The following is a 13,361-nucleotide window of genomic DNA, read 5'->3' as shown; positions in this document are numbered from 1 at the left end:
TAGCCATTCAAATAGGTGTGTAGTGGTGTTTCATTGTTATCTTAAGTTACAATGCTCTAATCACATATGACACTGAACATCTTTTCATATGCTTGTTTGCCATCTGTGTATCTTAATTTTTTTTTTTCTTTTTGAGACAGAGCCTTGCTCTGTTGCCCAAGCTCGAGTGCAGTGGCATGATCTCAGCTCACTGCACTCTCTGCCTCCCGGGTTCAAGCAATTCTTGTGCCTCAGCCTACCCGAGTAGCCTCCCGAGTAGGCGCGCACTACTATGCCCAGCTAATTTTTTTGTATTTTCAGTAGAGATGGGGTTTCGCCATGTTTCCCAGGCTGGTCTTGAACTCCTGAGCTCAGGCAATCCGCCCGCCTCATCCTCCCAAAGTGCTAGGATTACACGCATGAGCCACCGCGGCTGGCCCTTCTCAATTTTTTTGAGTTAATGCCTTCCCGTTGCTACAACAATTCTAAGAATTATTCCTAAGGAAAAATTTCAAAAATGGATACTTGTTTATTACAAGGTTGTTTGTTTTAGTGTTGTTTGTAACAATGAAAAATTAGAAACAATCTAAAGAAGAGTTTGGTTAAGTAAGCTCCAGAGTCTATCTATATAACAGAATGCAATGTAGTCATTAGTGATAATGTCATAGAACTGGGGTCAGCAAATTATGGTAGTACCAGAGCCAAATCTAGCCTGCCACAAAGAGTACACAAGCCAACAATGGTTTGGCATTCTAAAATAGTTTTAAAAAATCAAAACAAGAATAATATTTTGTGACAATTATATGAAATTCAAATCTCAGTGCCCATAAGTAAAATGTTACCAGAACACAGCCACACCCATTTGTTTATATATTGTTTGTGGCTGCTTCTACTCTAAATAGCACATTGAGTAGTTGGGATAGAGACCATACAGCCTGCAAAGCTTAAAATAGTTACTATCTGGCGTTTTCCAGGAAACATTGGTCAACTCACTTTAGAGGAAACTCAGTAATATAAGCATCAGTGATATAAAAGAGATCCCATTTCTGATGGTGATATGAAAAGAAAAGGAATGGAAATAAGTATTATATATATACACCAAAACTGTTCTCCCTGAGCATTAGTGTAATGGGTTTTTTTTCCATTTATTATTTATGAATTTACTGGTTTTTACAATGTACATATATTGTTTATATAACCATATAAACTTTTTTTTTTTGAGATAGGGCCTCACTCTGTTGCCCAGGCTGGAGTACAGTGGCACGATCATGGCTCACTGCAGCCTTGACCTCTCTGGGCTCAGGTGATCCTCCCACCTCAGCCTCCCAAGTAGCTGGGACCACACGTGCATGCCATCATGCCTGGCTAATTTTTCTATTTTTTACTGAGACAAGGTTTTGCCATGTTGCCCAGGCTGGGATATAAACATTTTTTGAAATACATGATTGGAAACACTTTAAAATTCTTAATAGGAAAGGAGTGACAGACAAAGTATTTGACATTTGATATATGAAGGGTACTGACCAATTAGAACCCACACCAGGCATTACCTAGTATTTACCCAGTATAATTGCACAGATCCCATTAGAACTGACGCTAGGCATAAACTCTCAGTATGACAGTACTGACCAGTCAGAATGAACACTGGCACAAATACTGGGCACAAATACCAGTACAATTGTACCACCGCACAACAGCCCAAAATCAGCCCTCGAAAAAGTATGGGAAATTCACATGGTTCACGGGCTCCCTTAGCTCTCGGCATCCTCTAACAGTCTGAGAGGTTGGGGCTGCAGTGAGCTGTGACGGCACCACTGCACTCCAACCTGGATGACAATGTGAGACCCTGTCTCAAAAAAACAAACACAAAAACAAAAAAATCCTTGCCACTCTGATTGTTAGCATCCTATCTTCCGAAAGGTTTAACTACCTTTGTCAATCTAACCGCCCACCTCATCCTTTACCTCAGTAGGTAACTCCTCCTTTCTTGCAGGTTCATTCATTCTTTTCAAGTTATAAAAAATATTTTTGAGCATCTACAAATGTTATAGAACAGAAGACTTTTAGGATCTCAAATCCATTACATTGCTTTCACAAGGGTTTGGCTGGTTTACAATAACACACTAGATACAATGAAGCTGTTAAAACTCAACTGCGGCTGGGCGAGGTGGCTCACATCTGTAATCCTAAAATTTGGGAGGCCGAGGTCAGGAGTTCGGGACCAGCCCGGCCAACATGGTGAAACCCCCATCTCTACTAAAAAATACAAAATTAGCTGGGTGTGGTAGTGCACGCCTGTAATCCCAGCTACTAGGGGGGCTGAGGCACAAGAAGCACTGGAACCCAGGAGGCGGAGGTTGCAGTGAGTGGAGATCACGCCACTACACTCCAGCCTGGGCAACAGAGTGAGACTCTATCTCAAAAACAAAAACAAACAAACTCAGTTGCATCAGTCAGGATAAACTAGGGTTATCAAGAATTTATGGCCAGGTGTGGTGACTCATACCTATAAACTCAACACTTTGAGAGGTCAAGGTTGGAGGATCACTTGAGACCAGGAGTTAGGGACCAGCCTGGGCAATATAGCAAGACCCCATCTCTACCCCCACCCCCAAAAAAGTTTATTTTAAGGTGTTTTTCTTTTCTTTTTTTTTTACCTAAAGTTTGTTTCTTGCTCCTGCTACATCTTCAGACTGGCAAGGGGCTGTGCTCAGTATTCTCACTCAGGGGCCAAACTCATGGAGGCTCCATCTCAACTCACATCAGTGAACGCAGATGCAAGAGAAGGAAGTGTGGCAAAACACATACTAGATCTTAAGTTTCCACCAGGAAGTGACATATTTCATGTTAAAAGTGACGCTCATCACTGTCACCTACATTTCATTGGCCAAAGCAAATCACACAATCACACCCAACTTCAGAGGAGTCAGGGAGGTGCCAAATGACCATGCATCTAAAAGGATCATGGACCACGCATCTAATAATGACCACGAAGGTAAGACAACAAGGACCACACAGGGACAGTGAAGTGCAGCCCTTACCTTTCCCAAGTCCTCCATGGACATCCCTGAAACTGCTGGGCCAGCCTCAGCTTGTTCCTCTAGTAATGAGAAACCCAATACCTCTTTTTTTTTTTTTGAGACAGGGTCTCCCTCTGTCACCCAGGATAGAGTGCAGTGGCGCGATCTTGGCTCACTGCAACCTCTGCCTCCTAGGTTCAAGCAATTCTGCCTCGGCCTCCTGAATAGCTAGGATTACAGGCGCATGCCACAACTTGGGCTAATTTTTGTATTTTTAGTAGAGACGGGGTTTCACCATGTTGGCCAGGCTGGTCTCGAACTCCCGACCTCAGGTGATCCGCCCGCCTTGGCCTCCGAAAGCGTTGGGATTACAGGCGTGAGCCACCCGCGCCCAGCTCCCCCAATACCTTTAAAAAGGGCTCCTTGCATGGAATTAGAACCAGCTGCCTGAGACCTCCCCCACATCACCCCTCGTTTTGTCCTGCAGAGCAACACGGAAAAAATCTAATTCCGATTGTATACGTCTTTAAATTACTGAAGAATACCTTATCATCTCTTTCTATGGGCTATTTTTCCTAAATCCCCCCCCACAAAAAAAAAAAAAAAAGGAAATGAGTAACGAAGAGGCATGGTCCCTGTCCTCTAAAAGCACGTGGTACTATTTAAAAGCAGCCCTTTGGTGCTTTTTTTTCTTTCTTTAAAGGAAAAAAAACAACAACTCCTCACCATGTTTTAGTTACTTTGTGTTACTCTCAGGATGCTAGGTTGCTCACAATAAAACCAATTCAGGCTCTTTTTGAGATGGAGTCTCACTCTGTTGCCCAGGCTGGAGTGCAGTGGTGCCATCTTGGCTCATGCAACCTCCACTCCCGGGTTCAAGCGATTCTCATGCCTCAGCCTCCTAAGTAGCTGGGATTACAGGTGTGTTTCACCATGCCCAGCTAATTTTTGTATTTTTAGTAGAGACGGGCTCAAACTCCTGGCCTTAGCCTGCCTTGGCCTCCCAAAATGTTGGGATTACAGGTGTGAGCCACTGCATCTGGCCCAATTCAGGCTCTTTAAGCCAAAAAGAATTTAATGAAAGGATGTTAGGTAGCTCAGAAGACCAGTGGGAGGGCTGGAGAACCAGACTCAGGGGTCATGCCCTGATCCAGCTTGAGCCAGACCCAGGCTCTATGGCGTCGGTGTCTTTTTAATCTGTTAGAGCCTACCACAAGCCAGTCTGGTAAGGAAACCCCAGCTACTGTCACCACAAGTGCCACAGTTTGCCCCACTGACTCCAGGCACTGAAAGCTCCTGATGACAATTCTTCCCATGGCAGCTCTCTTCTCGCCACCCCCTCACACACACGCACATGTGCACACATATGCGCATATACATGCGCACGTATGTGCGCGCGCACACACACACACATATATATATAAATATATATATATATAAACATACATATATATACTGGCCGCCCCCACCACCAGAATGGATTGGTAGCCTCCTTATTTGTGTGTCCCACTACTTCCTGATTCTGAGTTGGGCAGTAGCACAGTTTAGCCAAATCTCAACCACATGCCCGATCCTGAGCTGCCGGAAAAGGCTAGGAAACCAACTGGCTGGCATCTCCCACTTCTCTGTTGGGAGATGACGAAAATAAATGAAACTTTAAAATATGAAGTATCTACCATGTAGACGGCAAATACCACCAGACATCCTGTACATATATGCAACTTTAAAAAGTCTAATTAAATACAGAAGAACTCGCCCATACTGCAGCCTTCGGAGGAATCATGACGGTACTGGCATTTTGTTTTGTTTTCACCCTGAGGTAAAAAATATGTGGCCCTGAGCTCCCAGAAGTTATCCCAAAAAAAAAACCCTGGGTTGCCCACAATGCCCTGGAGAAGGGTGACAGAGCCCACCCCTTCAGCATGTGCCAGTGGCTTGGCAGGAACCAAAACGGCTGTTCTATTTCTTTAGACCTAACAAAGTGCCCAAAATATAGATGTTCCAGAGAATCTTTGTGGGATTAAAAAAAAAATTCTTTATCTGATTTGGCCTCACCACCATAAGCAGGGTATCATTTGCCCCACGACACAGATGACAAACTGAGGCTGAGGAAATTCTATGGCTTACATAAGGGCAAAGGCAGTATGCATCTAAACTGGCAACATAATCCCTGCATGGACAAGAAAGTGACGGTAGTATACACCCTGCCTAGTTTTTCTAAAAATTATTTTTATTTATTTATTTTTTGAGACAGAGTCTTGCTCTGTCACCCAGGCTGGAGTACAGTGGCGTAATCTTGGCTCACTGCAACCTCCACCTCCCAGGTTCAAGTGATTCTCATGCCTCAGACTCCCGAGTAGCTGGGACTACTGGCACACACCACTACGCCTGACTAATTTTTGTATTTTTATTAGAGATGGGGTTTTGCCACGTTGGCCAGACTGGTCTCGAACTCCGGACCTCAGGTGATCCACTGGCCTTGGCCTCCCAAAGTGCTGGGATTACAGGCGTGAGCCATCATGCCCATCCCCTGCCTAGTTTTTAACACCCTGTCACAATTTCCTTCATTAGATGAGCTTCACTGGTTTAATAAAAACCTGAGGAAATGAACCATCAAAGGGATAAAGTCATCAGGAAAATTCAACACCTAGCACAACTTCACAAGTATCTGCAATAATTTTCCCATATAATTTAGCTCTTAATTTATAATGTTCCAGTTCTTACAGCTCATAAAAAATTACCCCAAAACTTAATGGTATAAAACAATCATTTATTAGGCTTACAGATTTCATGGATCAGGAATTCAGACAAGGCAGAGGAGGGGACAGGTTGACTCTGCTCCACAGTGTCTGGGGCCTCAGCTGGAAGCCTTGAAGGCTGGCGGCTGGAATCTTCTGAAAGCTTATTCACTCACATGTCTAGACGTTGGGGCTGGCTGTTGGCTGGAGGCCTCAGTTCTTTTCAGGGGCAGGCATCCTCACAAAGAGCCAGGCAGAAGCTGTATCCTTTTTTTGTCACATAGCATTACATTTGGCATAATGTATTTCATACATACATACATGTTTGTGTATGTATATGTGTATGTACATATATATGTAATATATTAACTGTTGCCTTATAACAAATTACCCCAAAACTTAGCAGCGTACGATCATAAACAGGCGAGGCATGGTGGCATGTGCCTATAATCCCAGTACTTTGGGAGGCCAAGGCAGGAGGATCACTTGAGCCTGGAGTTCAAAACCAGCCTGGGCAACATAGGGAGACCCCATCTCTACAAAAAATAAAATATTAGCCAGTGCTGGGCACAGTGACTCATGCCTGTAATCCCAGCACTTTGAGAGACTGAGGCAGGTAGATCACTTGAGGTCAGGTGTTTGAGACAAGCCTGGCCAACGTGACAAAACCCTGTCTCTACTAAAAATACAAAAATTAGCCGGGTATGGTGGCGTGGCTCGTAGTCCCAGCTACTTGGGAGGCTGAGGCATGAGAACTTCTTGAATACAGGACGTGGAGAATGCTGTGAGCTAAGATCATGCCACTGCACTCCAGCCTGGGCAACAGAGCGAGACGCTGTCTCAAAAAAAAAAAAAAAAAGAAATATATATATATACACACACACACGCACACACACACAACTTATATATTATGTATATTTAAGTATATATAATATATATTTTTATTAACCAGGCATGGAGGGGATACTGAGGCAGGAGGATTGCTTGAGCCCAGGCATTCAAGGATGCAGTAAGCTATGATTGTGTCACTGCAATGGACAACAGAGTGAGACCCTATCTCAAAAAAATAAAAATAAAAGTAAATAAAACCACAAACATGTATGATTTTACATAGTTTCTTAGGGTTGAGAATGTACAAGCTGGGTTGTTCTGTCTCAGGGCCTCTCATGAGATTACAGGACTATGGTCATCTGAAGGCTTGAAGGGGTTGGAGGATCTTCCATCCAGCTCACACACAAGTGTTGGCAAGGGTCCTCTGTTCCTCACCATGCAGGCCTCTCCAGAGGGCTACTCTGACATGGTAGCTGGCTTCCCCCACACCCACTGATCCGAGATGGAAGGTGAAGTGCCTTTTGTAACCTAATCTCAGAAGTGACATACCATCCCTTCTGCCCTGTCCTATTAGTCACACAGAGGACCCTGGGACAATGTAGGAGGGAAGTATACCAGCATGAGAATAACAGAAGGTGGGACCATTGGGGGCCTCCTTGGAAAGTACAACCTGCTAAACAGATATGGTTACACGTATACATCTTCCTTCCCTTCCCTTTCGTTATTTTTTTTGAGACAGAGTCTTTCTCTGTCGCCCAGGCTAGAGTGCAATGGCACAATCTCAGCTCACTGCAACTCCACCTCCCAGGTTTGAGCAATTCTCCTGCCTCAACCTCCTGAGTAGCTGGGACTATGGCACACTCCACCACACCCAGCTAATTTTTGTATTTTTAGTAGAGACAGGGTTTTACTATGTTGACCAGGCTGGTCTCGAACTCCTGACCTCAGGTGATCCGCCCGCCTCAGCTTCGCAAAGTGCTGGGATTACAGGTATGAGCCACCACGCCTGGCCCTTCCCTTCCCCTTTTAAAGTCCAAGTCTGTATTTTGTTCTGCTCCATCCCCACATCCTTGCTTTTTAGTATGCAGCAGGTACTCACTAAGTACTGGGTACACAGATATTGTACAAGACATGAGTAGTGTTTGCACATAGCCAGCTTCCCTTCGTTCTGCCACATAGAGCACTTCTCAGTCTCCCGCAGTTGGATGGGCTTGTGACTACTAGCCAGTTAAACTTGCATGGAAAGACCTGAGTCACTGCCACACTGAGGGAATGAAAGGTGGGGTTATGACTCTCTAGTCTCTTTCCTGCCATGGCATCCCACGAACTACAGATGTCAAATGCTCTGGCAAGTGTAGCTAACACATGAATAGCCTCAGTCTACTTCCGTCCCAAACCTAAGAGGCTGTACAGAATGGAGGCTCTGTCCCCTGGGAAACAAGCTGCAGGCACATGAAAAGTGTCTGAGTTTTGGGGGAGTTGTTACTGAAGCCTGACCTGACCTATCCATATTACAGATCTACCATCTCTTTTAGCAAACCCGCTAGCCTCAAGTTGCAGATGGGGAAACTGAGGCTCAAAAAGGCCAAAAGACTAACCCAAGGTCATATAGCAAGTACATAGTGGAGGTGAGTTTTGAATTTGAGTCTTCTGTCTACTAGTTGAGGAGGTGGTATGGCATATCGATTAATTCCATGGAAGGGTGAGCCAATAAACTTGACCTGAACCCTGATGAGCAAATCACTAAAATTCTGTAAGCTCAATGATCTCAGTCTGTAAAACTGGGACATAATAATTACCTTCTTCAAAGGTTACCTTTGAAGATTATGAGGATTAAATGAGATGAACTCATAAATCATAAGCCCTTAACAAATGCTATATATTCTCATTATCATTTCCCTTATACTTCACCCTCTGAGCTAACTATATAGAGTTTCAGCCTTTTTCCTTCACCCTTCCCCTGATTCAGATCCTTTACAAGGCATTTTCCAATCAATTCCAAAGCCCCAAGACTATTTCCTCCATGGTTTCTCTTGGTAAAGATGTCAAGGTGATTTTTTTTTCCTACTCAAACATAACACATTTTCCATCTTTCTATTATTAGCCTTTCTCTGCCCAACATGCTTTTTTTGGGCATTTCTCATTAGTGCAGCTAGCCTGGTGACAGGATACAGCACTGTTGACTCAAGTTGGTAGACACAAAGCAAACCAGCTTCTCGCTCTGCCACCATTTGAGAACTTACAGCAAGAGAAAACTCTCAAGGAAAACAAAGCTTGATCTGCAAAGGTCACGTGTGTACCTACCCTGGGGGAAGAGACCTTTCCAAAGCTCTTTTTGTGTACTGGAAAAAACTCATTACCTGTTCTTCAGTATGGGAATAGTCAAATAAATGAGGACCCAGCCCTGTAATAAAATACTATGTAGCCACCAAAAAGAATGAGGCAAGAATGTAGGAGTACTGACTGGGAACAATGCTGATGATACAGTTTTCAACGCAAAAAGCAAGTTCCACAACAATATACAGAGTACAATCCTGATTTTCGTAAAAGAAATACAATTTAATCAGGATACATACATATGTATGTAATTATACATATGCATGTCTATATGTACAAACATAGACAACTATATATGGGAAAAAAAAACCAGCCAGGCGCAGTGGATCATGCCTGTAATCCCAGCACTTTGGGAGGGACAGGCAGGTGGATCATTTGAGGTCAGAAGTTCAAGACCAGCCTAGGCAACATGGTGAGACCCCATCTCTACTAAAAATACAAAAATTAGCCAGGCATGGGGGCATAGTCCTGTAATCCCAGCTACTCGGGAGGCTGAGGCAGAAGAATCGCTTGAACCCAGGAAATAGAGGGTGCAATGAGCTAAGATCGCACCACTGGACTCCAGCCTGGGCAACAGAGTGAGCCTCTGTCTCAAAAAAAAAAAAAAAAAGAAAGAAAGAAAGAAAAGGAAAAAACGGGGGCTGGGCATGGTGGCACATGCCTATAACCCCAGCACTTTGGGAGGCCAAGGTGGGTAGACTGCTTAAGCCAACCTGGGCAACACGGCAAAATTTTGTCTCTATTAAAAAATACACAAAAATTAGCCAGACATGGTGGTGCATGCCTGTAGTCCCAGCTACTTGGGAGGCTAAGGTGGGAGGATCACTTGAGCCTGGAAGGTTGAGGCTGCAGTGAGCCGAGATTGCACCACTGTACTCTAGCCTGGGCAATAGAGTGAGACCCTGGTCTCATTCAATCCTCACCATGTCTCTATGAGGTAGTATAATTATCCCTGTTTTACCAAAAACTGAGGCTCAGAGTCAAGTGTTCAAGGTCACACAATTGAACATGCAGCAAAATACATTAGTTAACAGAATATGCAGTTCCTAAAACGTAGTCTGTTTGTACTCAGTAAACACTGTGCCATGATTTCTGCAAATTCACCTGCTTATCAAACTCGGGCTTCAGAGAGTCTTCAGTGAAGATGTGGAATTGGATCTTCCTGTGGCTAAAAAGCACAGCTGATTTGAGCATGACCAGCGTCTCCTCCAGCCGATTGCCACAGGCCACCACAGCCAGGTGGATCCAGAGCTCGGGTGGCAGCACAGCTTGGAAACTCCTGGGTTCTCCAGGCCTCCTAGAAAGAAGGAAAACAAGTGAAAGCTATTACTAAACTCAAAAAAGTAAAAACAACAAAAAACCGGCGAGTGAATGGTTAGAACATTTCAAAACACGATCAGGCACAATCTGTTATATTTTATAAAGTGATAAGCATTTTGACAATTCTTCCTGCTTAGAGAAAAATACCATTTATTCCCATATTTATCCTGGCAATAGCAGGATGAGTCACTGTTTGGACTGCTATAGGTGTCTGAGGCTTTTTCTGCCAGCACTCAGCTGTCTAGTGCCTGCTGGCTGCCTACTGGCCCATGTTTGGAAATAGTATTGCTAAACTTCGACAGCTGACACAAGGGCTGTGGAGCTCCCACTCGCACAGGCCGTGGAAATTAGATTTGAATGCAACTTGAACAAGAGGAGTGTGGGTTGTGGCTTTCCCATGTGAAACGAGCAACATGATATTCCCATCATCTGGATGTTTTTAGGTTGGGGTGGAATGCATGACCACTGGACCAAAGCAAGTCATGCAAGTCTGGGAGGTGAGCAAAGAAAACAACATATGTGCCCTGACTACATCTCAGGAGAGTCTTGAAGAAACAGGTGTTAATCCTGACCGTCTCGCCAATACTGGTGAGGTGGTGGGTATGAAATTCATCTTCCAGTATGAAATTCACATTAATGAGAAACAGGCAGGAGAGGGGGTAGGTTAATCTGAAAATGATCAAGGTATCAAATACTGAGTCAACAGCTGACAGAGGGATAGGGTCCAAGGGTCCAGAATCATCATCCAGCTATTTCCTAGTAATAAAAGATTTGTTCCAGACGAAGGGATGCAGCCAAGCCTCAAACACACCACTGAGAAACATTTGCAGTCAAGTTGGAAGAAGTTGGCCTGGAAAAGGTGCCCTGAGACAAATGAAACTAATTTACTTGCACAAAAGATTTGGAGACCAGGGGAACTTGGATGTCAAATGCTACCTTCCTTCCAAAAACTTCGAGTTCAATCAGCTTGCTGCTCCATTATTCACTGCATGGTTGAATAATGGCAGTCTTGCTCCAGATTTCTTTCACCAGGAGGAAAGTTGAAGATGTGGGTGGAGCATTTTGGAAAGGCTCCCAATTTGATTACTTATGAGCATGCTTAGTAGAAGCACAGCCTCATGGCTCAGCTAAGACCAGATGCGGAGAGTTACTTGGATTCCATTTACTTCGGGGATCACAGGAAAAGACAGTAGAGACATCCCAAGTATCTCTGGAAATTGTCCACTTCTCTCCATTCTCCCTGCCATTATCTGGTGAGGCCATCATCTGCCTTCCCTTGGATCACTGAGACAGCCCTCTGGGTGGTCCACCTGTCTCCAATCTTATCTTTAACCCCCAGCCTATGCTTTCTCCTGGTTGGTGCCAGGGTGATGTTTCTCTAAAATGCAAATAGGATTGTGTTATTCTCTTGATTAAAATCATGCAAGGGCTCCCCGCTGCCCCCAAGATCAAGTCCAAGCTGCTGACTATGGCTCCTACTTATATCTCTCACAACTGCCCACAGCACTCCAACCTGGAGAGACGGCCATTCATAATCATAGTCATATTCTGTTTCACTTCCAGTGCAGGTGATCACACTGTGTTGGCTCCAGGTCTTGGCACATACATTGCCTGTCTCTCTTTATTTCAGAAATGCTCTTCTTTGCCCTCTTTTCCTTGCTAACTTCAGACCATTTATTAATCAACAAATTTTTACTAAGTACTGTTATGTGTAGGCATTATTCTAGGAAGACAGTGAACAAAACAAAGACGCCTGCACTGGAAGAAGTTACGTTCTGCAGGGAATAAGGGAAACACAAAAATAAGTAAGAGTCAAAGTGGATGGTAACTAAATAATTTATATAGAAAGCTAGACAGTAGTAAGTACTATGAAGGTAATACATAGTGGAGCAGGATGGGGGTACCAGGAGTGGCTGGCGGGCTGGGGCAGTATATTCCCGACAGTGTCAAGTTGGAAAAGGCCTCACTAAGGTGAGCTCTGCAAATGACCTGCAGGAGGGGAGGTAGCGAGCCATGTGCACGTCTGGGGGGAGGAGCATGCCACGCAGAGGGGACAGCAGAACAAAGGCACTAAATCAGGGATCTTCCTGAAGAATGTGAGGACCCCCGCCTGCAAGACTCACAGGCCTGGTCTCTTCCTTGGCTTCATGGTTGGGTTTTCATGTTTGCTATTTAAGTCAACTCCCCAGTCACATGTAAAGGGATGTGGAGATGTTAAAGATAATGCTAAAATGACAGTCAATTTCTAAAAATCAGTCAAGACACTAGCTGAAATACACTACGAAAAATTATGCCCAATATTTAGGGATATGCATACGATTCAAATGGACTAACACCATAAAGGCAATCACTTAGATATCTTAAATATGAATACCCTCACCTGCCCCCAAACAGAATGACTCCATCTAGTTTAGCTTTACATATTGGGCTTCTGCCAAGGATAACAGGTTTTAATCTTAGTAATCAGGGAAGTACAAATCCAAATAATAAAGAGATTTATTTTTATTTTCAGATTGGCAAAAATTACAAAGTAAAATAGAAGCTGCACCATATTGAGCTTTCATGTGGATATGGGGCAGGGAACAGCTCAGGCGCTGGTGGGGGCAGTGTAAGTTGGACTGAACACTTTGGAGAGCCATTTGGCAACATATAGCACAGGTGAAGATGGATGTACACCCTCCACCCCTGCAGTCCAACTCCTGCATATATAACCTGAAGAAACTCTTGCACATTTGCACAAGACCTATGCAAGAATATTCACAGCAGCTCTGTTTATTGAAAATGAAAAATAGGAAATAAACTTCAGTGACTATGCAAAGGAGAAAAGTGAATATATTTGCTATGTTTTTAAAGTGAATACCATATAGCAGTGAAAAAAAATAAACCAGACTGGCATGTACCAACGTAAGGCCAAAGAGAATGAAAAACAACAGGCCAGTACGGTGGCTCATGCCTATAATCCCAGCAGGAGTTCGAGGCGGGCAGACCACTTGAGGTCAGGAGTTCGAGACCAGCCTGGCCATCATGATGAAACCTTGTCTCTACTAAAAATACAAAAATTAGCTGGTTGTGGTGGCGTGTGCCTGTAATCCCAGCTACTTGGGAGGCTGAGGCAGGAGAATTGCTTGAACCTGGG

The 13,361-nt window shown here is 44.1% G+C and overlaps 1 protein-coding gene across 4 annotated transcripts in view; it reads right to left on the bottom strand.

The window, feature by feature from the left end:
• Positions 1–13,361, bottom strand: part of GXYLT2 (glucoside xylosyltransferase 2) — an 88,472-nt gene that overhangs the window by 57,919 nt on the left and 17,192 nt on the right. For all 4 annotated transcript variants that reach the window (XM_516584.9, XM_054680796.2, XM_054680798.2 and 1 more), the window contains exon 2: positions 10,010–10,202. In XM_516584.9, coding sequence (XP_516584.5) covers positions 10,010–10,202 — 193 coding nt within the window. The remainder of the gene's footprint in view (positions 1–10,009; positions 10,203–13,361) is intronic.

Source organism: Pan troglodytes, chromosome 2 (genome assembly GCF_028858775.2).
Source record: "Pan troglodytes isolate AG18354 chromosome 2, NHGRI_mPanTro3-v2.0_pri, whole genome shotgun sequence".
Taxonomy (NCBI): Eukaryota; Metazoa; Chordata; class Mammalia; order Primates; family Hominidae; genus Pan; species Pan troglodytes.
This window is presented reverse-complemented; position numbering and strand designations above follow the sequence as displayed.